This window comes from Centrocercus urophasianus, unplaced genomic scaffold (genome assembly GCF_019232065.1).
Source record: "Centrocercus urophasianus isolate 14NV4802_14NV808 unplaced genomic scaffold, USGS_Curo_1.0 seq_36, whole genome shotgun sequence".
NCBI classification, from domain to species: Eukaryota; Metazoa; Chordata; class Aves; order Galliformes; family Phasianidae; genus Centrocercus; species Centrocercus urophasianus.
Genome location: NW_024884933.1, coordinates 3,448,905 through 3,475,954, shown reverse-complemented (window position 1 = coordinate 3,475,954; position 27,050 = coordinate 3,448,905). Strand labels below are relative to the sequence as shown.

General features: G+C 45.4%; 1 protein-coding gene across 2 annotated transcripts; it reads left to right on the top strand.

Moving 5' to 3' along the window:
• Nucleotides 1–1,246: 1,246 nt before the first annotated feature.
• On the top strand, nt 1,247–26,296 carry TMEM201 (transmembrane protein 201). 2 transcript variants are annotated; one of them, XM_042831554.1, is made up of 11 exons: nt 1,247–1,350; nt 6,229–6,349; nt 6,884–7,078; nt 7,606–7,782; nt 8,368–8,759; nt 9,228–9,431; nt 19,548–19,765; nt 20,072–20,143; nt 20,798–21,088; nt 21,550–21,681; nt 22,102–26,296. In XM_042831554.1, the coding sequence occupies exons 1-11, from the start codon at nt 1,247–1,249 to the stop codon at nt 22,197–22,199; spliced, it is 2,004 nt and encodes a 667-aa protein (XP_042687488.1). In that variant the 3' UTR covers nt 22,200–26,296. The 2 variants fall into 2 exon arrangements, with proteins under 2 accessions (XP_042687488.1, XP_042687489.1); XM_042831555.1 differs by lacking the exons at nt 19,548–19,765; nt 20,072–20,143; nt 20,798–21,088; nt 21,550–21,681; nt 22,102–26,296 and adding an exon at nt 13,052–16,448.
• The last annotated feature ends 754 nt before the right edge of the window (nt 26,297–27,050 follow it).

Genomic DNA, 27,050 nt, shown 5'->3' with positions numbered 1-27,050 from the left:
GGTATGGGTTACTTTGCTTTCTAGGGGAGAGCTGGGTGAGCCTGACTGGAAAACTGCTCACATCAGACTCAGGGTCTTCCCATGAAGCCATAGTACCTGTCTAACAAGACAGAGGAAAGCCTACAGTAGCAGTTCTCAACTGCTGGCTTACAGGCAGCAAACTGCTTGCACAGCCCCTCCAGCTGCTGCTCGACTTGCCACAGTGTGCCTTGGCTGAAGGGAGCTGTGATTTGCAGCGTGTTGCTTGCAGGGTAGCACGGAAGGGAGCTCAGATCGGCAAGAAGGGGAGAGAGTGGAAGGGCTATGTGTTTTCCTGAAGGGGGCGGCTCCGTCTCATAAAGAGCTTATTCACAGAATGGCCAGGGTTGGAAGGGACCTCAAAGATCACAAATCTCCAACCCCCTGCAACATGCAGGGCCACCAACCTCCCCGTTTCAAACCAGCCCAGGCTGCCCAGTGCTCCATCCAACCTGGCCTTGAACACCTCCAGAGATGGATGGGGCATCCACAGCCTCTGTGGGCAGCTGTTCCAGCACCTCACTGCTCTCTGTCAAGAATTTCCCCCTGACATCCAACCTAAATCCTCCCTCCTTTAACTTAAAACCATTTCCCCTTGTCCTGCAGCTATCAACCCTTTCAATTTTTCTATCGGTTTCGCTTTCATAATTCTCTCAGCCACTATTTTACTTTCCTTGCCCCCCGCAAAACCACGTGTCGACGTAAATGGCAACGTTCCCGTAAGCTCCCTGCTTTCCACCGTGCGCGAGAGGCCCTGGGAGAGACGATCCTTCCTTTTGGAAGCCTTTCTCCAGGCCTGGGCCTGCAGCCGGGCCGAGCTGCTGCTGCCAGAGCCTCCCTGCAGAGGGTGCTCGCTGCGGCACGCCCGGCGCCTCGGCAGCACCGCGTGTCAACGTAGGAAGAGAAAAAAGAGCAGAGCGGGCAGCGCGCAGCCCTGGCGCCGGGCCAGGCACGACGGCCCCGCCGCCCCCCGGAACGGCCGGCAGCCCGGCGGCCGCCCCCGCCTCCGCGGCCACGATCTCGGCCTTTGCGGCGCTGACTCACGGCGCCGCCGCCGCACGACTCCGGCCTTTCACGCCGCGCCGTGAGTCACGGCTCCCGCCCCCGGGCGGCAGGAGGGGCGGAGCGGCGGCGGCGGGGGGGCGGCCGAACCGCGTACAAAGCGGCGCCGCCGAGGTCACGGCGCCGGTGGTGGCGGCGGCGGCGGCGGCGGCGGCGGGGGAGCGGCATGGACGGAGCCGGGGCGCTGCTGGCCCGCTGCCCCGCCGCCGGGCTGGGCGTCACGGTGTGCGCCGCCGCCGCCGGGCTGCTGCTGTATCGCATAGCGCGGAGGTACGGGCCGGATCGGAGGGAGCGGCGGGCGGCGGCCGGATGAGGGCCCGGCGGCGGGAAGGATCCGCGCGGGGCGGCGGCGCGAGGGCCTCGTGGGCCGGGGAGGCGGCGGGAGGGGGAACTGGGAAGAGGGAAAGAGGTTCCGCGTACCCGAGGCTCTGCCCGGTGAGGGGCTGGGCGTGTTTCCCGCGTTCCCGGGAATCGCTCCGTGTCTTTGTGTCCCGAGGAGTCGGTTGGGTGGGAGCCGCACTTTAAAAATACTCCGAACGTCTTTCCTTCCTGCGGGACGTAGGATGTGTCGCAAGGATCGCCGGAGTCCCGGCGTTGGGTTTGGTTGTTAACGTGCTTCTGGTGCTCGGGACGAGGAGAGCGGTTTGCTTCCTGTGGGAAGGTGTGATCGCTGTAGGGAGCAGAGCGCTGTGCCGTGCTGCGGGTTGGGAAGTCAGAATTATTTAGCGACCGCAGTTCTGTAGGTATTTTGTTCTGATATGCGTGCAGTATTTCTGACCTTAGGACAAAATTAAGCAGATCGGTTAAAGCCGAAGTTTGAAAAGCATTTGGAGGGAGTTCAGGGTGCGGGTTGCATGAAAGGTGTAGAGCTTAATTTTGCAGACTGTAATCTGGCACGGTCAGAATATGGGAATATACAGAACAAGAGGCATGTTAGACTGTAACAGAATGGGCTGTTCATCAGCTGAGTGCTGGGGTAAAAGAACGCCTCACAGGCTCGTGGTGTGAAAGATCCTGTCAGGTTTATGCTTCAAAACAGAAGCATGCTTCTATATCCACAACAAAACCCTTCAGGTCTGCTCCATTGTGTTTTCAGTTTATATGACCGTATACAGCATCAGTGCTCTGTCAGCCTGTACGCAGGTATTGGTGTATTTAGTAAAGAGTGGCCTAAAGCAATCTGAAGTGAAGCAGGTAGCTGGTTTTGAGCCTGTTGACTCTGTGCCTTCGAGGCAAGAAGTGGAATTTGTGCTTAAGTTTGTCAAAATGTCTCTGGAATGGGAAGCATTTCTTACCAGGTCCTTGTCGAGCTGTAAATAGTTCTGTCATGTGATGCTGATAATTCTTTAGGGCTCTGCATTTGTTTTTTCAATCCCATTCCAGAGTTACTTTTTTGCCTTAGTTAAATGAGTTCTCCAGAGTCAGTAAGGTAGCAGCTTAATAGGAGATGTGATGTTGCTTTTGCTGTTAGTGCAGTTTGGTTCCATTTTCAGAGCAAGTAAATACTATATAGGTAAGCACAAGGTGACTTTTCTGCAACTGCTTCTGCTCCCATAGAAAGGGGAATAAAATAAATCTGAACAATTTAGTGCAAAGCAGTGCTGCCATAACTGTTAACATGTAGAGTTACACTGCGGTTACTGTGGCAGCATCCTACAGGGTTGCTTTTTTTACCAAGGCAGGAAAGGAGTTGATGTATACTCAGATAAGCAGGGCAGCTCCTTAAGGTTTACAAGTTTGGGCCTGAAAGAAAAACTCTGATGTGTTTGTGGTCTTCCTTTGAGATCCCAGCGTTGCTACTGGCTTCTTAGGGGTTCTTGGAAGTCCTTTGCTGAGTTCAGACCTGCAACTGTAGTCATTTTTCCTTCATTTTTTGTGCCCCTCCTGATTGTTGGCTACTGACTTATTGCCAGGACCAATAGAGAGTACCTTGTGAGGGACTCTTTTCTGGGACTGTTCTGGTCAGTGGTGGCAGAAGCTGCTCATAGGAACCATCACTTGGATGCCTGCTGGAATCCAGACAGCTGGGATGCTTTTTTCACAGTGGGTCAGCCCTCGAAGACCCCTTTTGACAGCACGGATTGGAATTGCAGTGAGTGCCACCCAGAAGCTGCTTCCCTGACTGAGCTGAACTCAGCATCAGGTTCATTGATGCAGAAACCCTATGCATAGAAAACAGTCCAAACCTGGCAATTTTTCCACCTTGTTAAGGTGTGTGTGCTACTAGATTTAAAGCTGGTACAGCAAACGTGCAGTAATTCAATTGCTCTTTGCAGCTCACATTTAACTTTGCAGGGTGGCTCTTTTGTCCAGGGAAGCTGATTCACATTAATGCAGTGTTAGAATATAAACTCCTTGCAGGTGGTTTTCCTGCTGCTCTGTAAAGAATTGAGCACAGGTAGATTTTTATATAGGTTTTGCACTGCCTGTCTTCTCATAACGATGTCTGACTTCAGAAGCTCTGGTTTATGTTGTTCAGTGAAGGTGTGGGTAGTTGAACATCTTTCAGTCTGTATTTGAGAGTCGCGCTTTTTTTTGTTGCTGTTGTTCAAGTCCTGCCCAGTTGCTAGAAAATTAGCACCCCACCTATGTGTTCTTGCCTCAGATGACCTTTTTTCTTCTTTCTGTAACCAGACTTCTAAAATTATTTTTATTTTTTTCCTCACGTTTCTATGGCAACAGATTGCAGCCTTACAAAAGGAAGGATTATTGCTTTTTATCCTAAATAATCTAGGATGTAGCAACTTCTTTTGCATACATTGTGTGAGTGAATGGCAGCTATTTAACCATTGGTAGCACATCCTTAACTCCAAGCATGAGAAGAGGAATCCTCTTTGGTAAAGATGGAAGGGTCTTGAGTGTATTAACAATTCAAATCCTGCTTTGCTACTTTTTTCTGCTTTCCACCTTTGTTATCCATCAATTTAGTGCTTCTGTCTGCTCCATCGTGTCACAGAAGAGGGAAGTAGATAGAGGCTGAAGTACAGCATCTCTTCTTTTCATCAGTGCCAGAGGATGGCTCAACAGGGAGGGACTGAGGCACTTCGCTCCAGTGCCTCTATTAGTTCAAGGAGCTGTGCTGTGACCTACATCTGAGGATGGAATTTAGGTTGTGCTTTCTGTCGAAGTCTATGCTCAAGGCACAGTAGGATTTGTACTAGGCTAGCATGCCAAATCCTTTGCATTATGCCTTGACAGCTTTTAACTTAAGGTAGTGGGATGAAACTGGCACCACGAGGTGTTGCAGTCCATCCATTGCCTGGCTTTTTTACCTGGATCTTCAGTAGTGACAGCTCAAGGGTAATGTGGACTAGCCACTTAATTTTCTGTGTTTCTTTTCTTTTTCTTCTTTCTCATGCCTGTCAGCTTCAGTGGTTGTATTTTTATCTCAGATTGCTTACTGTTTTGAACCCCCTTGGCAATCAAGCAAAGAATTAAGTGGAGAACATTGATCTTAGGAGGGGCGTGGGAGTGTACATCTATTTTGAGAAGAGAATCTGTCACCCTAGTAGCTCCAGCCATTTCCTTTCAGCATCTGGCAGGGAATCCTCTGTGCACTCTTTGTGACTTTGCAGGCTTCTTTTTGGTGCTTTGTTTCAAGTTTATCCTTGTAATTCATACTTAAACAGGATGCTCAAGGATTTGATGTTTTACAAACCAAATTTCAAGACGAGGTCTATGGAAATGGGAGCTGGGAAGAATCTTAATGATAGGCATCCAGCTGCAAGGGTGATTGCTGTGATAAAAGCCTGTGTAACTAAGGGAGAGCCACCTGCCTGTTTGGTTGCAGGGTTCCACATCACTTTTCTTCAGCATTCAGGTGTTTCTGTACAGAACACTGCAAGAGCAGGAAATGTTTTAGTGGGCAAAGAGAAAGGAAGCTACTCCCAACCTGGGCATTTCAGCTCCTGCTGTTTGCTGTCAAGGTTCTCACTGAGCTGCCTTGCTCTGCTGATTTCAGTGCTGCTCTAGATGTTTGATGTTTGCCAGCAGCCCTGTCCCTTTGGGCACAGATCACTGTGTGGGGTCCTGTTGGTTTTTTTTTTCTGACTGGGCCAACTTTTAGCAAACATGCATCTGTCACAGCGGTGTATTTATGTATGTGCCCTATATGGACACTCTCCTGTAAAAGCTGTCTGGCTCTCACAGCTTCACGGAGCTGGGCAGCAAATGGGGCAGGCAGCAGCTGGACCTGTCTGTCTGCACGGCCACCAAGGCCAGTCCCTGCTTGGGCTCTGCCCGAGCAGCTGCCCTCTCTTGGAGGTGTGATTGTGGCAGGTTATGATTAAGTCCAGACAGCTGAGCTGTGTTGATGTGAAGCTTCCCCTTGGATATTGCTCCAGACTTGAAGACAAATGCAGAGCTTCTTGAGCAGACAGGCTCAAGGGCCAACATACTGAGGTTTTTTGTTCAAACATTTGTCAAAACCTCTAATGGCACCATGTCACAGCTGTTTCTCTTGCAGTAACTGGTTAAAAACAACAACAACAAAACAAGGGGTTTATGGTCCAGATGATTAGATTGGTCTTCATCTTTTCAGTTCCAGAATGTAAAAACTGGGCAAGGCCTGATGATTCCTCATTTCCTTCTTTTTAGCTTGAGCTGTTAGAAGAAACAGCTAATTACAGTGCCTGCACCTTGGGCTAATTTGATAAGCACTTGTCCTTGAAAAATTCCATCACAATCAAGGCAGGTAGCACCGTAGCAGTGAGCTCACTTCCTAGGCTTCTGAATACCATCATACACAGTTTTTATGTGTATGATGTTCCCAGGATCTTGTATGTTGAGCAGATACTCTACTGAGCTCTTTGTGAATATGACTGCTGGTGATTATGAACATGACTTCTATTCCCAAATGTACCTCTGGAAAAGCTAGTGAAGTGGTTTATTCACAAGGTTGTTATTAAAGTTCTGGCATGTCCACAGTACTAGCACAAAGAGATATTAGCATCAGGCAGGAATTTATTTCTACTCTAATTGTTCTTCTTTTCATTGCTAAAATAACTACTGTGAGTCAGACAGTCAAACATACTGTATGGGAAGGTTGGCTGTTACTCCAGGCTCTCTTACAATTCCCTGTTTGAAAGCCTTTGCTTTCCTTCACATCAGATCTGATGCTGATACCTGACACATTTCTGTTCCTAACAGGAAGAAGCCCACACATGTGACAGTGAACTGCTGGTTTTGTAATCAGGACACGGTGGTGCCGTATGGGAATCGCAACTGCTGGGACTGCCCCAACTGCGAGCAGTACAACGGCTTCCAGGAGGTACAGTGATGAGCTGCCTGGAGGGTGGCTGGGGAGGTGCTCTTGGCTGAGTATCCAGCAGATTGACAGCTGGTGGCTCTGTGCTGAGCACCTACAATCAGCTGCTCAGTACACTTGTTCACATTTGAGAGAGCACAGGGATGTGCTGACATGGAGTGGTGATGGCAAGGCTTTTGCCTTTTGAAGCAGGGCAAAAAAGTTTGTCATTTTCACCAGTATCTCTGAAGATTTTTATTTTTAAATATGGAATGATTATTCTTTTGTATTTTGGAATAGATGAATTGTGTCACATAGGGTGTCAAATTACAAGGCCTTTCTTAAACCAAAAGCCAACAGCTGCTTACATTGGATGTATAGAACAGTGGATGAGGAGAAGATCTGAAGTGTTTTTATCTCTTTTTCACTTTTATTTTTGTTACTTAGTTATGGAGTACAGAGCTTGGAGGATTTTGTTGTCAGCTAGAGAACACCTAACTTTGTTTTGTACGATCTCACTTTTGTTTTTTCTCCTGGTTTCTTCTTGATTCTTTTCAGAATGGAGACTACAACAAGCCCATCCCTGCTCAGTACATGGAACACCTTAACCATGTTGTTTCAGGTGCTACAACTTTCTGTGATCCCACCAAACCACAGCAGTGGGTGAGCAGCCAAATTCTGCTTTGCAAGAAATGCAACAACCATCAAACTACAAAGATCAAACAGCTCGCTTCATTCTCACCGAGGGAGGAGGTGAGTCTTGGTTAGGGACTGGCATCATGGAAGAACGTTCATCCTTTGCTTTCCACGTGGCAGGGCTGTGTGTCTTTTGTGGCCCTTCATCTACAGAGTCATAGAGTGGCTTGGGTTGGAAGGGACCCAAAGGACCATCCAGTTCCAGCCCCTCTGCCATGTGTTTTGCTGGGGGCAAAGGCTCGTCTAGTTTTCTGTCTTATCGTCTGTGTTCATGTTTTGTTCTGATGTGAACAAAAACGGCAGAACTGGCTATAGAAAAATTGGCCACAAACTGGGGATTCCCATAAGAACAACAGAAGCTTTCTGTGAGTGCTGTATGTGTCTCTTCTGGTATATGGAGGCTTGGTGAGCTATGTGGGAAGCTGATTGTATGGCTTGCCTCCAGCTTAGTCATTCTTCAGATCTAGTTTCAGGACTTTTTCTGGAGTCTGGAAGCATTCCTCATTCATGTGTCACAAGTGAGCATAATGACTGATAAGGGATCTGCAGCACTCACCTACTTGTTTGTTTTTTCCTATCATCAGGGCAAATATGATGAGGAGATTGAGGTGTATAAACACCATCTGGAGCAGACCTACAAACTGTGTCGTCCATGCCAGGCTGCTGTGGAATATTACATAAAGCATCAGAATCGGCAGCTGCGGGCTCTGCTGCTCAGCCACCACTTCAAACGCCGTGAGACAGACAAGACCTATACTCAGGTATGTTGCAGGAGAGAGGAGGGAATTTAGGGGAAAGTACAGAAAAATGGGTGCCTCTGCACCTGAATTTATAGCTGGGGGATATATCAGTGCTGGTGGCTGCCATGGGACTTTCTAAATTGGACCATGGGTGCTTAGCAGAAGTTTAGAAAGATGTGGAATAGTTTGCACAGATACTCCCTGTTGTTAATTTGATCTTTCTGTCTTGTTGGTGTCATTTAGGAGATTGCCTGAAATGCAATCATGAAGGAGTGGAATTGGTACAGTGGCACAGGCAGAAAAGGGGAGATAGGGAAGCTAAGTCATGAGTACAGTGCAGGAAACTACAGAGTTCAGGAAAAAAGAAATAAGTATGATAGAAGGTGATCTATGACCTCTTTGGCTCAGTGCCCAGCAGACCTTGGCTTCTGCTTGTAGTTCTGCTCTTTGCTACCCTACCACGTCCCATCCAGCATCAGTCCAGTACAGAGATGGACAAGGACAGAACTGTTCAGTAAACCATACAGTCTAAGTAATGTGCCATTTCAAAACATTACTGCATTTTTTTTTCAGCTTCTAACAAGAAGTTTTTCCCTTCCTCTGCAGAATTTGTGTTCATCTTCCTCCACTACTTCCATAACTACACCAGCTCAGGTGATATTTCTGCGGTTCTTGGCCTTCCTCAGCTGTGCATTCCTGGTTCTGTTGGCCTTGTATGGATCAGGCGACCCCTTCTCGCTCAATGCTGCAGTCCCTGCTCCTGTCTCTTCTAGTCCAGCATCTGTTCAGAACAGGACTGGCACCAGCTCACATGCAGACTTGGGAAATGACACTTCCATAACCGTGACAGGCTGGCAGGAGCTGCTCCACATGCTCCCAGAACAGATGGTGGAGAACCTGAGCGCTGCATGGGATTACGGGAAGAATCATCAGATGGCTGTTGCTGTTCTTGGGTTGTTCACCTGCCTGCTAGCAATGTTCTTGGCTGGGCGGATCAGGTGGGTGTGCTCTTTGCTTCTGTTCCAACTCAAGAAAAACTGCATTGGCAGTTTTGTCTTGACTCAGTGAGACATGGGGCAGCCCCAGAATGGCAAACGTAGCAATAGTACTGGTTGGCACTGTTCTCCGTGTTCTTCTTTGGGTTCTAGCAAGTTTAACAGCAGAGCTTACTTCTTTTCTATGCCTTGATTCGTTCCATTTAAGCTGGAATTACAGTGAATGGAAAGTTCCCAGTGCAACTGTGTCATCTGTTGGAGAGTAAAACTAATCTGTTGGGGGTACTTAGCACAGCAGTGGGAAAGGCTGGTGGTGATACATCCCACAGCACATGGCCTGCTCAGCCTTTGAACTTTCCCCAGCTTCTCCCTTCCCACCCCTTCCTCACAGCTATGGGATGGGATTTGTTGAAGTTTCAGCTCTTACCTTGTATCTTCACTGCTTGTTTTTGTGTTTTTTTGACATTGCAGGCTCCGAAGAATTGATGCATTTGCTTCAGTCTTGTGGTTCATAGTGATGAGCCTGCATTTAGCTGAGAGGTACCTGAAGATGGAAACACCCAGCTGGCTAGATACGGCCAAATTTGGCACCACATCCCTATGCTGCTTGGTGGGCTTCACTGCAGCAGTGGCAACGCGGAAATCAACGGGCCAGCGGAGATACCGGCCCCGAAGGTCAGAGCCAGAGCAGTGACCCTGGGGGAAGGAGGAAAAAAGCCTTATGAACTCTGTGCGACTGGTGCTTCTCTCTCCTCCTTTTATTTTCTCTCCCTTTTATTATTATTTTTTTAATTAGAAAAGCAGTGAAGATCTTTCCTTCTTTTATATATTTATATATATTTTTTTTTTCCTGCCATCCTTGCTTCCCACTGTGTTAGCTTTTTGGAGCATTCCCACTGCTGGTGCTAGCCAAGGAAGCTTCTCCTGCTGCATCCCTTCTCCCTTCCTTCTGAATCCTACGTCAGCAGTGCAAATATCCAACCTTCCCAAAGCCAGTTCTTCCAGCAACTGCTTCACAAACTGCTCCATAAATGCAGACTCCTTCCCATCCTGCTTCTCCAGCCAAAGAGATTCTGGCTTCTCCTGTCCTTCTGGTTCTTCTCACTGCCTGTCCATCCTTAGCCAGTCACAGAGGAATCCTCTTCCTTGATACTCAATGAGGCCTGGGCCACATTCAATTTCTGATGGTGCTGGTCGCTTTAATTTCAAACTGATGGAAACTTGCCTCTGGATTCTGAGTCCTCCTGGCGTGTGCTGTAGTAACGCTGCATGGTGTGTGGGCATGCAAGGAGGGGACATGTAGTCCATAACATTGTTCTTCTTGCCTTCCACTGTGTAGCATCACTTAACTGCATGCTGTCTTGCTCTGCCATTCTTCTAGGATTCCTATCTTAAATGGAGTCTTGAAGTCCTTTTGACTGGAACTCCAATAATTTATTTTAAAGGGTGCTTTTAAAAGGTTATGTAGCTCAGAGTGTCTTGGTTAGATATCTGAAAATATTTTAGGCTTAATTTTCAGCTCTACCAGTGGCTGTTGTTTTCTGTGCTAGTCTTCTTTGTTTGGGTTGTTTTCTTTTTTGTAAGAGGAGCCTCTGTGTAAAAGCACAACTGGATGAAGCTGTGTTCCTCTACTCCTGTAGCCTTAGAAAGAGAAGGTATACAGTATTGCAACGCTGTGCTGTGCTGTATGGCTGACTTCTGCTGTATGTCACTGCTTATCCAGTTAATGTTTTACTTAAAAAGAAATGCAGGTTCTTGAGAACACAGGAGGATATGGTGTAGTAAGGGGGGGGAGCTTCTGCTGCAGGACCCGTAGCAATAGAAATGGATTATGTTTGTTACTGGAGGGAATGTGGGGTGTCTCAGTGGAAGTTGGCATTGGTACTAATGCACCGAAAGAACGGGGCCTGGAAATTGTAACTTCTGAATTGAGAGCCTAGCAGTCCTCTGCTGAAAGCTTGGATGGCTGGGTTACTGCATTCACAGAATGAAGCTTGAGCTTGTTGGGTCCTTGATGGGTAAGCAGTCTGATTATCTTGTGCATTTTTTTGTAAGGCACTCCACTGATTTTTCCCGTCTGAATTCAGGTCTTGCAGTTGCAGGTGGGCTTTCTAGAGAAAACAGCACTGTCCCAGGAAATCTGCTATTATATTCAGAATAGCAGGCAGGACATGCCATGGTGATAGTCTGATATGTTAGCTGGATGTCTTGATCTTCCTATGCATAAACTCTAAAATAATCAGAATGGAGCTCTCACTGTGAAGTTTCTGCATCTCCCACTGAAAGATCCAGATGCTCCTGGATACTGGAGATGCAGGTGAAATGCTAAGAACACTATTTAAGGAAACAAAATATGTTTCATAGCTTTCATAGTTATTGTTCTTCAAGCCAATATTCACTGTGAAAGCACAAATGTAGCACTAACAAAAAACTCTGTAGAGATCCATTGGCAGTAAGCCAGGTGAGCTGAGTGTGTCATGGGCAGGTACAGCTCCTGGATGAAAGCCTTTGTGCCTGTAACATAGCAGCTGGCATTGGAAGGGGACACGGGAACCTATTTCCCATGTGTGCTCTTCTTTAGAAATAGTTTTAATGGTGCCTTCAAACAACTGCTGTATCCACCTCCAAGCCAGCACAACACCTTTCTCCATTCTGGTGCTCACAAACCATGCTGTTCAGGTGGCTGCTTATTTACATGTGCACAAAAGGGAACCAGCATCTTCGGAGCCTGGTTCTGCCCTTCTGTTTCCTGGTGCTTTGCAATCCCCACCCAAAGGCTTTGTCTTCCAACTCCAAACTCTGGTTTTCCTTGTTCCAGTCTCAGGCTTCTAAAATGCTAAATAACAACTACTGTGTCTTATTTTCCACGAGGGCAATGGATATTTATTGAGTTTAGAGTTCCTCTAAAGTAAGTACTTACAAGGAGCCACGAGAGTTCATCAAAGCAGGAAAAAAAGCCTGAAATATGCACGGTCCTTAGTACTGACTTAGACTTCTGTAGTCACTCTGGCTCCTTTTTCTCACTATTAGGAGATTTAGTAGGAAGTGTGCCTTAAAAATCTGGTGTCTGTACCAGACCACAGGCTCCTCTGTCCTGTCAGCTGGTGGAAGAAGGGAGCCAGTATTAATAAAGACAGCAGTAGGCTGGTGAAAAGATAGGAAGTAGCAAACAACTGCATATATTTTTGTAGATAGATGGTTTACCACTGTCTGCTCAGCCTTCCCTCCAGTGCAGTGATCACTGCAATGTTTTCAGACCTTGAAAAGTCCTTACTGCAACTGTTCTTCCAACACAATTTTCCTGCAGTCGTCTTCTCTTCTGAGAGTCTCTTCAGGTGGACAAATCCACCTAATGAAATGGATGGTGGAACCAAATCCAGTGCCAGCTCTGTCATTCTCTAAACTCCCTGCATGAAAGACCTAGATGACCTTATGTCCATTACTGAAATAAGACCTCTGGCCTTTTTTCTGCTCCCTTCTTTGTCTTCAGTATTTCCAGTTTTTAAAATGAAATGTGGGAAGGTACTCATTTATATTAAGTTGTGATCATCTTGTGTGTTTGCATATACAACTTGAAGGTTCCTTCTAGCATGTGAGATTGCAAGCAGCTGGTCTGGCAGAGGTCAACAGTTTCCCCTTGCTGCTCTGCTGCTGGGTATATCCAAATAGTGGGAGGAACCATGCTTTTAGAAGAGGAGAAAAGGGTGAGGTGAGGGAAAGTAGCTGACAAGTTGTTGAGGTATGTGGGAATGGTCTCAGTAACATCATGCCTGGTTTCTAATGGCAAGGTCCTTTTCTTTAGAAGGAATAAAATTAATCTGAATCTTCTTGCCCTGTAGCAGGGAAACTTGGTGGCAGCACCCAAAGGTGCTGGTCAGGCTCTTCAGAAGTTTTACTTTCAGGAGCCGAAAGGGCTGTGTCAGGTCCTATTTCTTGTGGCCCATAAGTCTGAGAAGCTGTTCTCTTCTTTTTAGCAGAATGTTATTTTTTTCTTTCAATTTAAATATGCTCTGTATTTGCGCTCTGAGCTCTGGCACTTTTTACACTTACTCTGTTGTTTTACATCATTCTTCTGTGCCTGATCCTTTCTCTTACTCTCTTGCCTTTTTTCCCATGCAGTGGTATGATGGAATCGGGGGGAGCTGTGCCCAAAATCTCTTGAGCAGGCAGTAGAACTGGGGGAAGGAGTGGGGTTTATACCGTGAAGCCCAAATAATATTACTAAAAGAATATTTGAGGCAAGAACTCTTTGTCTTCACTTTATTCAAATTAATACAAGTGAAGTATGCTTACAGGTTGCAGTAATGTTGCATGTCAGAACACCAGAAAACTGCTTCGTTCTGTGGCCAGCCTGTACAACTGAAGCCTTGGTCTCTGCGGTGCTTTCTTCACCTTACAATTGAAGAATTTTTGGACTCTTAATTGGAAAAACTTTTAAAGCAAAACAAAATAACAAAGCAGATGTTGGAGTGTGACTCCTCATGCCAAAGAAGCTGTCTTTGCTTCAGACTTGAGCTTATTTTCCCAGTATTTGGTGCCTGAGCAAGTTGGTGCAGCTGCTGCTTCTAAAAACGAAAAACCTCAAAGCGTTAGGAACAAATATGCAGCAATTGCATTTCTGGTCTCTTAGAAGTTCTCTTTTTGCCTTGCTTACATGTTTTGTTGGGCTGATGGAATAGGAGGAGAGGGAAGCAAGAAAGAAAAGGATGTTTGTTTTCCCAGTGGCTTATAAACTGCTAATATTAGATCTGTACCAGTTGTGTCCTTGGAGCTCCTCCTTAGACATTTAGGTCTGAAGAAGATGATTTTCAGTTATCAGTGTTTTACTGTTGACTCTTTCTGGAAAAAATAGAACTCTAGTTAAGGAAACTATTGCTGCCTTTTCTGACACTGTTCCTACAGTACCTGATTTCAATGCCAAATAGACTCTTCTAAACGATATGCCATGCTGTAGCTTCTGTAAGGAAGGTGCTTTACCAATCTCATGTCCTGGCCTTGGGGTTCAGTTAAGAAATAGCTCAGCAGTTAGATATGCCATCTGACTGTGGCAGATTTCTTTCCCCTTCAGGCTCCAGCTGAAGGAAGTGCATGCCAGCAGCTCAGTCATTCTGGTGCAAGCCCCACATCTGAGCATGGTGTCACTGTCCTTGCAAGTCTGAGATGTTGATTTGCATGACACATTTCCTTCTGCTGAGGGAAATAATAGCTACCAAAGGGCTGGTAACATACAAAGAAACCACTGATAAGAAATCATCCAGAACCACTTGGTTGGTGCTTTGAGCCTCTTCTGTTCCCTTGGAGGTATTTATATTTCGAGCTACAGAGAAACAGGTGGTAAGTAACCTGTGGTCACCAGATACAGCTCTGTTGCCTAAGGGTTCTCCCAGCCATGCAGGCTAGAGGATGCCAACACCATAACTCAGCAGAATCAGAGGGTATTGGGCCCCCAAAGCCTCTCATTTTAGGTGCTGCTTTTTGACCCTGGCCTTATGCTGTTGTCTGAACCAGAGGATGGGGACTACAGAGTGGAGCTGAGCTGGTGAGGAACTCTTAGTATGTGCCTCACTTAAAATCAAGCCTGCTCCAGCCCAACATGGCTGACTCTCTTAGCTCGTATGGCAGCCGTGCCTGGCCTTCCAGCTCCAAAACACCTTGTGCCCTGCTCAGCAGAGTGAGATGCATAAAGGGCTCAAGGTGATTTTATTAAGTGCCTTTCTCTGGATGAACTTTCTGACAACACTACATTGCTCTGCTTCAGTGGAACTGTTGCAGCTGCAGCTTGGGACAGCAGTGCCTGCATGTCTGGCAGGCTCGTGCTTTTGTCCTGCGTTTACCACCAGTGAGTGTGGGTGGGAATATGAGGGTACTTGGACTATACTCTTGGATTTTCATTGACTCTGCAGACACTATGAGGGTTGAAGTGAGAACCCAAAGCTAGCACCTGAGTAAGTACCTCTGCTGCTGCTGCTTTTGGTCTTCCTGAAGCCCTCCCTGATATCTGTGCATGCCAACTGACCCCTTCCTGACCTTTTACAATTTTAGGTACCCTATATTTATATTCCTTTCTTTCTAATGACTTCTCCTTTCCTACGTCTGTGTTTTGCATGCCCTAGTGAACTGAGCTTGGGTGTGTCGAAGGGTGAGGACAGGAGAGGAATGTAGAAATGGTGTAGTAGTGTTTTATTTTAACTTCAGTATTTTTTGAGTAAGCTGAAATGATGTGAAGCTAATAATCATGCTTAAATACTGTAGAAGTCATGTATGGATGTATTGTGGTCAAATTATTTATACTTATATAAACTGATCAAATTAATAGCTGGTTTCATTACTCCAGACTGACTCTGCTTGTGAAAGTGGGGAGCTGCAGAACATGGCTTTCAGTTTTTAAATAGCTGCCGTTGAACTTGTGTGATCTCATGTGTAAACTTGTCAGTTCTTTCAGGGTGTGCCATCACCTGCATGTGCACTTAAAGCTCCTTTGAGACTCAGCAAATGCTCTCACGTGAAAGGGGCAGTACTCAGTCCTGAAGCGTACCAGGAGTACCCTGTAAAGCCTCATATGGGACCAAACCTGTCGAGTACGCAGGCAGGGAAGAGGTCCTCTGAACCTTCTAATTTTGCCAATGTCTGTGTTTTGCAGACATGGAATGTGCACACACCTTCGTGCCACCAGATTGGGGGGGGGCTCAAATTGATGCCAAACATCACATCTGTATTCCAAAAGGTATCAGTGCAGGACCTGGCAGCTGGAGCCTTTTCAGCTGCAGTTCATCCCTCCCTTTTCACCTAAAGCAGAGTGACAAGTAGGAGAAAACAATTCTTAGACTGAGCAGATGAAATTCCTAGCTCTGTTCTGGCATCAAAATCTTGATGTATTTGGGACCTGTGCTTTCTCAACATTATTGTCCCTGCGTGCCTGTTTTTTATTTGCCATATCGCTCTTTACTCCTGATTCTATCGCTTTGACCAGAGGCACAGGATTTGGAACTGGCTGGTGGCCTGATGTAATGCAGCAGAACAGACAAGTGGCTGTGCATCAGCTTGCAGAAACTTGCTTGTTTTGCAGCTAGCAATGAGCAAGGCAGCAGTGAACTGCTTCTGCAGTCTGTGCAGCAGCAGTCTTGCTGTCTGCAGTACGTAGTGCAGTTACACAGGGACAGCTTGTAGGTAAATTATGGTGGGAACTTGATTCCAAAGGAAACATTTTACCTAATGATTGACAAGTGGTACCCTGACTGATTCCAGGCAAACCAGCCTGGATACATACAGCAAGCTGCCTGACTCTTCACGTTACCTGTTAGCATGAAGGGACCCATTTATAGTCTGTAGTCTGACCTGACCCATGCTCTCTCCCTGTCTCTCTCTCTATCCTGTGGGTGGTGCAGCATATCTGCAGTTAAAATGTGAATTAAAAACACATGCTAACTTTGGTAGGAGGGGGAGATACTGGGAGAGAGGAGGCTGTACGGGCAGGAGGTGCTTCTTCAGGGCAGTGTACTGTCCCATGCCATGTAATGCACTTCTTTAATTTTCTGTTGTTTTTTTTCTTTTTCTCAAGTATCTGTGTAGAGGAATTGTGCCCAACTGTCTAGTAACGCTGTGATCATTGTAAACACTAATTAAGATACCGATTTTTGATGTTCTCAATACTAAGTTCTGAAATAAATGGCTTCCGGGCCCTATTTCCACAAATCATCTGACTCCAGAGCCTTTTTTTTCCCCCCTCTTCCTTTCTTGGTTACTTTTTCCACTTGCCAGAGCCACTTTTATCATGTACACAAATGGCTTGGAGAAATGCAGTCATCTGAGAGCAAAAGACTGTGATCTGACTGTTCCTGCCTTATTGACCCTCTTCATTTTCTTGCTTTATTCCATTTGCTTCTGGAAGTTTTAGTTCTCCTGACCAGTCTCATCCATCCCATGACAGCACCCCTGCCTCTTAGCAGCATCTAGTTCTCTTGGCACAACAGTAGCAAACGCTAGAGAAGAGTGCATAGAGAAGGATGAGAGTTTTGTGCATGTTGCAGGAATTTATTCAGAGTAGAGCTACACGTAAGCCATTCGTGGTCAGCCTTTAATCCTAAGGTATTGTGCTATCCTTAAGATTGTCCAACTCTTCCTTGGTAAATAGAAAAGTAGTTTTCTGGATGATTAATTGGCTGCCCAGAGGATTGGATGGCACTAACGTGTTGAGGTTGAGATTTGGGGTTGTTGAGTAGAAGAGGCTTTGGAAGTCCAATCCAAAAAAGTAAAAATGCTACTGACAAGATTGTAGTTGGAAGTGATGAAAGACTGTAATGTATCCCACTCTCTTTCAGTGAAAAGCAGCCAAAAGTCAGTAAGTCAGAAATGCTGTTCTGTGCAGCAAGGAGCTGTGTAAAGTCAGATCCTTTTGCACAGGAGTAGGAAAGGCACAAAGTTAGGAAAAAAGAGTGATGTTCACAAGTGATGCTCTGATTTGGCCTTTCATAGACACTGTGAGTGGCAGATATTGCTGAGATGAGCTGTGTCCGTTCTGACCTGCACTTCTTATTTCCTTTCAAATCCGCTTTCCCTCTTGGAGGTCAGTATGTCCATTTGCTGTTCATGTCTGTGTGTGTGGTGAGGCAAATGTCTCTGGATGTGCACCCAAGGACTCTCTGCACGTTTGCGAAGCGTGACACCTTCCCAGGTCCTCTGGAACCTGAAGAGGTTGGGCACTTTCTGCTGCAAGATTGACGAGTTCCTAACTGCTGTTAAAGGCATGGCCTGCTTGCAAGCACCAGAGGCTGATTGGCTCAGATGCTGTTCAGCCTGATTAAGCTGGTCGGGATTGTTGATGTCTGCCTCATACTAGCAGATAAGTAGTTTTATAAGGTATTTTAAATTACGATCTTAAATCTGAAGTGCTTCTGCGTGCACCAGCACTGTGTGACATCGCTGCATCACATCTCTCATCTCCATGAGAGTGGCACGTGCGTAAATCATCTGACAGCACTGAGATGTGTTCCTCCACTCCCTGTCTTACTACTGGCTTTTCTCTGACAGATGAAAAACCAGGTTTCTATTCTCATCTGTCTCAATGTTTTCATCAGAAGTGAGATTAAACCTCCAAATGTTGCTGTTTGATTACAGGCTGCAAAGTCTGGTACCTCCATTTAAAAATGTACCTGTATATTCCCTTCATATTCTGTTAGTACTTTGTCATTGCTTATTTGACAAGAGTATTGCCTGTTTCTAATTAAAGAACCTCAAGGGGAGGTTCTTTTTCATGTATGTCACTCAGTTGTTAAAAAGTAAAACAAAGTTCCCATGCTTTCAGCATTTCACCCTTCTTAAAACAATAATTTAGAGGCTATGAGAACACAAGTGAGACTGCAAAGCAGATTCTGCTGGGGTAATGTGATGAATGGAACCCCACTCATGGGTACTGATGTGTCTGCGAGGAGGAATGGGAAGAAGGTAGAAATTGGTGTCATTTTGTGGGAGATGGTTCACTTTGGGCTGATCCTTAAATCGTGAACCACTGCAAAGGTACAGCACGAAATCTGAGTATCAGAAGTTAATTGCAAATTTATTTGCATGTTAACTATATGCTGTGGCAGTCTGCCTGCAACTACTGCATAAAATGCCCAGTCCTGTCAGATGGTTGTATTACCAGTAGAAGTTAGTGGTACTTAAAAACCAAGCTAACTGATGCAGATATCTTTAAGTGCATTTTGTCTCTCATCTTGTGTTCTCAGGTTGGTATCACTGTTTTACAGCTCCCTCCTTTCACTTGCAAAGAACCTATTGGAAACAAAGATCTAGGAATACAGTTGCCATTACTATTGCCAATTTGAAATTTCTCCAGAGGCTGTGATAGAGATGGTGTTTTGTACATTAGAAGTGAGACACTGGAGAGTGTGCTGCAGGAGCACGGTTCCCTCTGCTTGACTATAATGGTACATATTAGTGGTTAATTATGATATGTGAAGAAAGGAAAATGTAATGGCTTTGGCCTCAGTTTAGGGTTGAGAAAGCCAGGTCTGTGTCTCTGTTCTATTGTAGGGTTTTTGTGTGACCCTGGACAAGTTCCTTAGCTTCTTTTTGCTTCTTCCTATCTGTAAGATGATGGTGATGAGTCCAACAGAAATATAACAAAGGCAATTGTATCAAAGGGGCCTGAATGCTGGCTTTAAAATGGAAATGTGCCTAAATCTTTATCTAACTGTTCATAAAAACACTCTCCTCTGTGCTGGCATCAGAGGTAAGATACTGATTCTGGTTTGTAAAGACAAGCAGATAACTGCTTGTTTCCCACAGACACAAGATTTCTAAGTATGTACTTTACGTATGCATATAGCAAATATCAAGTACACTCTGTTATTGGTGTTCTGTGCATTAGGACTTTGTAAAACATTCTGATGATTTATATCAGAGTGATCTTCTCAGGGGAGAAGTCTAAGGACTGAGATACTGAACTGTCCCACCATTTATTCCAGCCTGTATTGCAGAACAGGTCAGTGCACAATTGAAGTAAGGTTGAGCATTTCTTCCTTCCCCAGTTGCAAAGGTATAGAAATGTGCCCATAAACTCAAAGCATTCTGTATCTTGTACTCCTGCACCGAAAAATTAATGCAAACTTAGGAACACACCCAAGTTTTCCTAGGCTAGAATACAGCCACCATTGTAGTTCTGGTCCAAAAAAATCCCACAAATTCTTCTGTTCTATTTAGGTTGTTGCATTTTGGGTCTCCTGGCTTTAACTGAGAAAGGGAGTTACTGAAACCTATCCATTCCTAAATGCTTGTCATGCCTGTCATTTACAGGTACTTCTCTGGGGATTCATTCACTCTGTTTCCCAATGGCACTGGGGCTGGCTTCCCTTCCTCTACTACGCCTCTCTTTGTCCCAACACCACCCAGTATTCTCCAGCTGACAAACCAGCAGCTCTTCAGGTCCCCACGCAGAACTTCTTCTTCCTCTCTTCCTGGACGTCTCAACAGAGCACTCTCTCTGGGTACCATCCCCTCCTTGGCCAGAGCAGGTAAGGCAAGGGAAAGAAGGAACCCGTTACATTTAGATTCTTTTCATTCCAAATATTCTGGGGGAGGGTCACTTATTTTATTTTTAGAGACTGTTGCGCAGATCTGTTCCACTGCAGCTGGGAGAAGGTCATTATTCTGACTCTGGTATTTAGTCTCCTTAGGAAAATGGAGACTTTTTTCTTGCCTAAACTTAAAATCCCTCCCCTTCTGAGGTTGATGACAAGATGAAGCAGTTACCTTTTTCAAGGATAGACCCCTGGTAGCTGAGCCATGTAGGTTCAAGCTATTTTGTTTTTGCTTTTTAGATTCTGGCTACTTGTTCAGTGGAAGTCGACCGGCCTCACAGTCATCTCAGTCCAAGGAATCTCCCACATCAGGTAATGCACTGAGGCTTCTGAACAAGCATCTCTGCAGGATTTGCAGTGCGTGGATTGAAACATGGGATCCCAGTTTAATTCTTTCCTCCCTGCTCACATCCTGGTGAAAGCACTGATGAAAATACTGCAGAGATAGTTCCTACTGAGATTGAGATTGCATTAAAATAAAACCTGGGTATTCTTCTCCCTGGGAGAGCTCACACTGAAATCAGTGAGATGAAGCAAGGATCCCTTTTCTACTCTATATGTAGCTGAGATTGCTTTGAAATGAGACTTAAAATTATTCTTAGGGGAACTCTTCTGTTTTGCTTTCCTTCCCTAGCCCACAGAGTTGGTAATTTAGCTACGCTGTCCGCTCTGCCCTTTTGAACCTCTCTGTTGCACTCATGATCCCAGATGGATCATGGGCTGTTAGTGCTGCTGCAAATGCAGCAAACTAGTATACCTTATCCTTGATGTACCAAATGTGTGTGGAATTTCTCTGTGTTTTGCAATGTGTGAGAGAGAGAAACTGAATCAATTATGAATTTTAGTACAAGGTTTGTTGGTTGTTTGCGATTCCTGTTCTCTCTTCCTTAACAGTTGTTAAAGAAAACTGTGCCTCTTTTATCGGATCTGTGATCTCTTTTCTCTTCTGGGGTATTTCCATTTCAGAGCACTTCTCCCTGCTGTCAGCCAGCTGTGCTCCCTCACGCATCCCCTCTCCAGCACCATCCGTGGCTGGCTCTGTGACTTCCAGCTCAGGTTCCTTGCGGTACCGCCGGCCACTCATCAGCCCTGCCCGACTGAACCTGAAAGGACAGAAGCTGCTGCTTTTCCCATCTCAGAATGAGGCCCTGCTCACCCCAACCAGCTCAGAGGCGCACACCCACTCAGACAGCAACATCTTGACAACTGAGCTGTCCTCGTTTCCGAGAAAGAACCTCAGCGAGCGGGGAATGCATGGTATGCTGGCAGCCTGCTGCACTCCTGGAAATGCATTTGTAGGATAGAGTTGGATTGCAAATAAAGTCGTGCATCATCTAGGCCGTACGGTAGATGGGAAACCCTTAGGGAAGACTCAGGTGGTGATGATTATTAGGCTACCAAAGCTCCCTTATGAATTCACTGGCCTGGAGAACCACTGTTCTGCCAGAGCAGATGTCCTGTTCTCACTGAGTGGTGCCACAGGAATACCCTGCCACTGCCCTCAGCCTTGTTTGGTAAGTCCTTTAACCACGGTTCTGGTGATGCTGACATGGACAACTTATGAAACAAATTTGGCCTTTGTTCCCAGCTCCAATCCTCAATCTTCTCATGATTTTACCAGGCAAGCGTTCGTTACTCACAACCACCTTTAGGCTGCTAAATTGTACTGCTTTTGACTTCCACTGGTGCCTTCTGAATTTTTATATCTCTTTTTGCAGATATGAGATCTGCCGTGGAAGGAGGCAGTATTTGCAGCAATAATTCCATCAGAAAGGAGGATCACTCATCACACTCATCTACCTGTGTGGTAGATACAACTACCAAAGGGGAAGACTTGGTGGGCTGGAGAGGTAAGTGCAAGTCTCACTGTGCCTATGAGGGCAACAGATCTTTCCTGTGGTAGTGATCTGATCTTAAGGTGAAAGAAATAAGCAGCAAAAGCAGTTCCTCTCTGCTATTTTAAGCCCTTAACAAGATTTTTCCCATTCTTTGGGCCGTTTGAAGAGTAGTGACAGCCAGAGTGTTCAACTGGGACAGAGGGCAAGGGGTGGGGATGTGGGTGTTCAGAAGAGGGACAAGATGAAAATAGAGCTAAGGAGTGCAGTGGAATCTTTCCTAACAGGAAAAGTGCTTCAGAAATTTCTGCTTACAGTGAAAACACTGGGCAAAGAGAGAATGCCACATGTGTTCTCTGTTATTTATCTCATCAGTTCTTTTAACATCTCCTCCTACTGTTCCTTTCTCTCTTTGTATTCTCCTTTTCCACCAAGGTCATTTTGGTAACTCCGCTCTCCGAGGTCTGCTGGCAGTGAGTCTGACTCTCAATGCTATCTTCACATCAGCCTATGTCTACCGGAGCCTGCGCTGATTTGTGCCAGCACTTCCTTTCTTTCTGGTCCCACCTGCTTCCAAGAAGACTCCTTGACCAGATGAATTCAACCACGGTTTCATCTCTAATGGCCGTGCCACTGGTGCATGCTGTTGGTTTTCTTTGTTTTGTGTTTTTATAACGACTGTTTAGTCAGCTGTCATGACAAGGAACCCTATTGGCTGCTGCCATCACTTCCAGGATTGTCCCTGGAGGTGAGCAGAACTCTCAGAAAGCCCTAGTTCAAAGCCAGAGGCTGTTCAAATGTTCCATACTCTTTCTTTCAAATGAACTGATCTGAGACATGAGCCTGAAAAGGTGTAAGCTGCACTGTAAGGAATGTCCCCTCAGCTCTTTGTCCTGACATACTAACCTCATGCTGACGGTGCTGTTAAAACTAGAATTAGAACAAATGAGCTGAGGAGGACACGGCATAGTAGTTGGTGCTGGGCTTTGTCTACAGTAACAGCATTCTCAGCCTCTTTGGTCAGTGGTTCCTCTTTTCCCTTTCCTTTGACACTCTCTTCTCAATTATCCATGAACTTTTCTTTGGTTGTCGTAAGCTTGCCTGATCACATTGGTTACCCTGACTGCTCTGTCATATTTCTTGCATCTTATATGACCGTGTGCTTCCAGCCAGGCTCTGCCCTGAGGCTACTCTCACCAACTCCCATTCTGATCTTATTGGTTCCCAGAAACTTCTCTGGTGCATACCTCCAACCAGTGCTGTTGTAGGGATGTACAAGTCCAAAACAGGCATCCTTTTGTGGTCTGCATTAGAAAGACAAAACCTAAATTTTATTTTGTGTAGGAGACATTAATTTCTTGTAATAAGAAGGGATCCCCACTTGAAGGGCTTTAGCTCCCAACTCCAGCTGTGGTGTTTTCACTGAAGCAGGAGTTGCATAGCTTGTTCTTGCTGTAAATTGCATGTATCTGCTGGGAGGTACTTGAGGAGCTGTCTGACTGTATGCGTTGTGTTAAACTGGCTCCTCTATCTGATACTGGGATTTGCAAAGTAATTATTTAAGATATTTCATAAATAAATACCAAGGTGCTCTTAGTGAGAGATGCCAGATCTGCTTCTGGACAGTGCAGCTTTCTGGAAAGATAGTTTTTCTAATCCAAAGAAAGTAGCGTTAGGTTCTCAAATGCCGCTTGTAATTTGAGTGCTTCCACTTCTGGGTGAGTCATCAGCATGCCTTAGAGTTCAGGGGCCATGTAGAGCATCGTGCTGAGCACTCAAAATTGTTTAATACAAAAAAAACACAAAAAAGCAATCTTTATGCCTTGATTCTTAAATCCCAAATACAGAGAGGAGAACTACCAACATGCCAAGGATACCTGGTGAAAAGAGAGCCAACTGGCATATTAGCTGTGTATTTTCTGAAACAGGACTCACACTGTTAAGAGGTTTTTTTTATTGTCTCTTCCTTTGGTCTCCTTTACCTCAAATATCCTTTCTCTTTCCTTTCTCTTCATCCCATTGTCCTGTGTTTGCATCTTGAATTACAGTTAACCTTCCTGTGTCTTCCTCTTGGTCCTGATTTTGTTCCCTTTATTGCACTCTTGCACGTGCACAGAAACACAGCATCTCTCTGCTGATAATTCTCTGCCCTACCCTGAAATTCACACCCTGGAGTGATGATCACCCTTCCTTTCACTTAATTTTTTTACTTGCATGTTTTATTGAGATCCTACCACAGCCTCACTTAGTCCCTCACATGAGCCAGGCCCTTACCATGTAACAAAGTGAGCAGGGCTTTACTGCTGCTGATTCAAGCTCTGCAAAACTAAACCTCTCTTTGTCTCTTCCATTTCTTCCTGCACTGTTTTAGCAGCCCACTTCCAGCCACTGCTCCCCATCCTCCCTTGTTAGTGAGGCCAGTTGCTGCCTACTCTGCATCTTACATGCAGAGGACAGACCTCTGGCCATGCACTCGTTGAGAGACTGCAGAGACCTGAGTGCCAGCACCCCTGTGCAGAGGTGTAGATCCAGGATAAATACCTGCAGCACAAATAACTGGATGTGCTGCGGGTTGATGGTTAATTCTTTTGTAACTTGCATGAATTGTTACTTATAGCTGAACCTGACCCACAGCGTTGCTGTTATGAGCTTTTTATCCCCTTTATAGACTTGTGCAGGCTCACACAAGCATGTGTATAGGCAAGATGCTAGCAAACCAACATAGAAGCTTCTCCTTAGACCTGTGCTGTTTGCATTTGATGTTGTCCAGGTGTAATGTGTGACATCCCATTTGTGGATCCTTGTCCTGACTTCCAGCATACCCAGGGGCTGCCTATGCAGAGACAAGCCTGCCAGAAAATACAGTGGTTTTGCTTTTTATTATGCTGACAGAAGTGCACTGTGACTTCATGTATGCAAACTTCCTACTTTCACCTCCCAGTCTGCGCTGAGTTCATTTACCATCACACTCACCTGGGGCCCAAGTTGGTCTCTGTCTCTACCAGATTGCAATATAGAAATTCCCCTCCTTTCCAGCAACGAAGGAGCTGCACCCTCTGAATGCACCTCTTGTTGCCCAGAGCAGCAACGCTTTAAGCTGTTACTGCACTTCTGAATCCACTCACTGAAGCTGTTCTTAGATGAGCATTTGGAGACCTTGTCCAAAGCAATATAAAGACTTTGGATTTTATTGCTGAAGAGGGAAGACAACCAACTTTCTCATTCTGGTGCTAGAATACTCTCTAGTGGTGCTTTCACAGATGTGAAGCCTTTGCTTGAGTAGTACACAAGAGTATATGTGTGTATGTGTGTGTGTGCATATGTATGACAACATTTGGAGGGTTTCTTCATTTTGAAAGATCTGAACCCACGTTTGTCTTTATATTGTTGGCCTTAATCTAGCTCCTAGATACTGTGTCTATCTTGCTGCTGTTTTCTGTATGAAGCTGGTTTGGAGGAGAGGAAAGATCATCTGGTTCCCCTGTAAAATATTGTTGACTGGTGATGCTGATCTTCATACAGTGTTGTTTGGGGGTGAAATTTTATTTTTCTAATGTTTTTCCTACTGTAAAAAACTGTTGGAGTGTTTGGAACTGAAAAGATCGTTATGAAATGGACTGTCTGATAAAGATTTTAGTGCTACTTAATAAAAACCACAATCAATCTTAAGGTGGAACATAAATGAGCTCCATTTCCATTCTCTGCCTTCCTCGGAACTTGTACTTCTTTGGGTGTGGGCTTGTTGGTTATGTTATGAGACTTGGCAAAGACTTTTAATGATTTTGTTGTTCTGAATTAGGAAGGATTTGGATTCTAGAACCTTGTTCCAGCTCTGCAGCCTGGGTTCGGTTTGGCAGATGCCATAGATGTTATACACACACCTATTTGATGGGATGGATGGAACGAGTTGCTGATTTCTGAAAGTCATCACATCTTTTACCTAAAAGCTTAGACATGAAGTTGGTCACTGTGGCAAAGTGGTAAAACTTATTGCTGGCATCCATAGGCCAGATTCACTGGAATTTTGCCTGTCTGCTCAAGCAACAAATTCAGCTTGTGAATGTTTTGTTCTCACTCTCTTCTTGGGTAGTGGGAACATCTTTAAATGCTGCTGAACTGCCTGGGTTCCTTTAAACAAGGCAGCTGAAATGGAGGGCTTGCGTTGCCTGTGGATGCTGCTATGTTCTTTTTCTTCCAAGTACCATTCCAGGAAATAACTGTGGTCTTAACCTCTATCACACACATCTGTTAGAAGGCTACAAAGGGCCAGTTTGGCCAATGAGAGTTAAATTTTAATTATATATATATATACATACACACGTGTGTGTGTATGTATATATGTACGTGAATATATGCACATTGCAACAGAGAGTAATCATCACTGTTTTGAATGGAATTGGTATCTAGAGAGGGTGTGGAGGACAATTTTGAGTCCTAAACTTTATTTCCTGTGACAGAAACGCTGTATGTCTTGTATGTGTACTTGTTTGGGGAGCTCTGACACTGTACAGTTTAGTTAAATTGTACTCCAGGGGGAGAAACTGTTCCTCGGAGGTTTTTAGTTCATACTTTGTGTTTAAAGAGGAATATTTTTCTTTAAAAAATAAAATTGGAAAAAATTTTCACCTTATAATGATTTTATTTCTTGGGGAGCTGTTTTTTGGGGGGCAGGGAGATGCTATTTGGGCTCGTGTGTGTGTCTGTGGTCAGATTAGCTTTGATCTCTTTGCTCTGATGAGTTCTGAAATGAAAAGTGTTACACTTTGAAAGCTTTCCTTCAGCTAAAGCAAAGTCATCTCCTGCTGTAACTTCTCAGGTGCTGCTGCACCTCTGTAAAGCGTTGCTGTCTTGAGCTCACAGAGGATAGGGACTGCCTTTAGTGTTCCAGTTCCCTTGGAGCCCTGATCTTGACTGATGGCTGTAGGGTGGCCTGGTATCATCTCACACAAAACCACACAGGATTCCCTGTATTTTGGCAGACAGAAGGTGGAATAAAGGGACTCTGAATGCAGGTGCTTTGTCCTGCTCCAGTCATCCTCCAAACACGTACAGTCAGTGAGAAACCCAAGAGGAACGTTCGTATGCATGTAAGCTGAGAATGACAGACTGAGCATTTTCCTTCTCTTCTCAGCTCTGTGCTACAACTTTTGGAGAAGAGGAATTGGTGCCACTCAGACCAGTGAGCCGTGAGTTCGTTTATCCATTTATTAACAGCGAGCAAAGAAAGGAGGGCTTATTAACCAGTAATCACTGGCTAAGGCAGGGAACTGCCGTCCAACCGGGAGTTCTTTACAGACACACCTGGACACATCGGGTGTCCGGCGGCGGCAGCGCTGCGCTCTGCTCAGCTGCTGCGGGTGGCGAACGGACCCGGCGTGGATCTG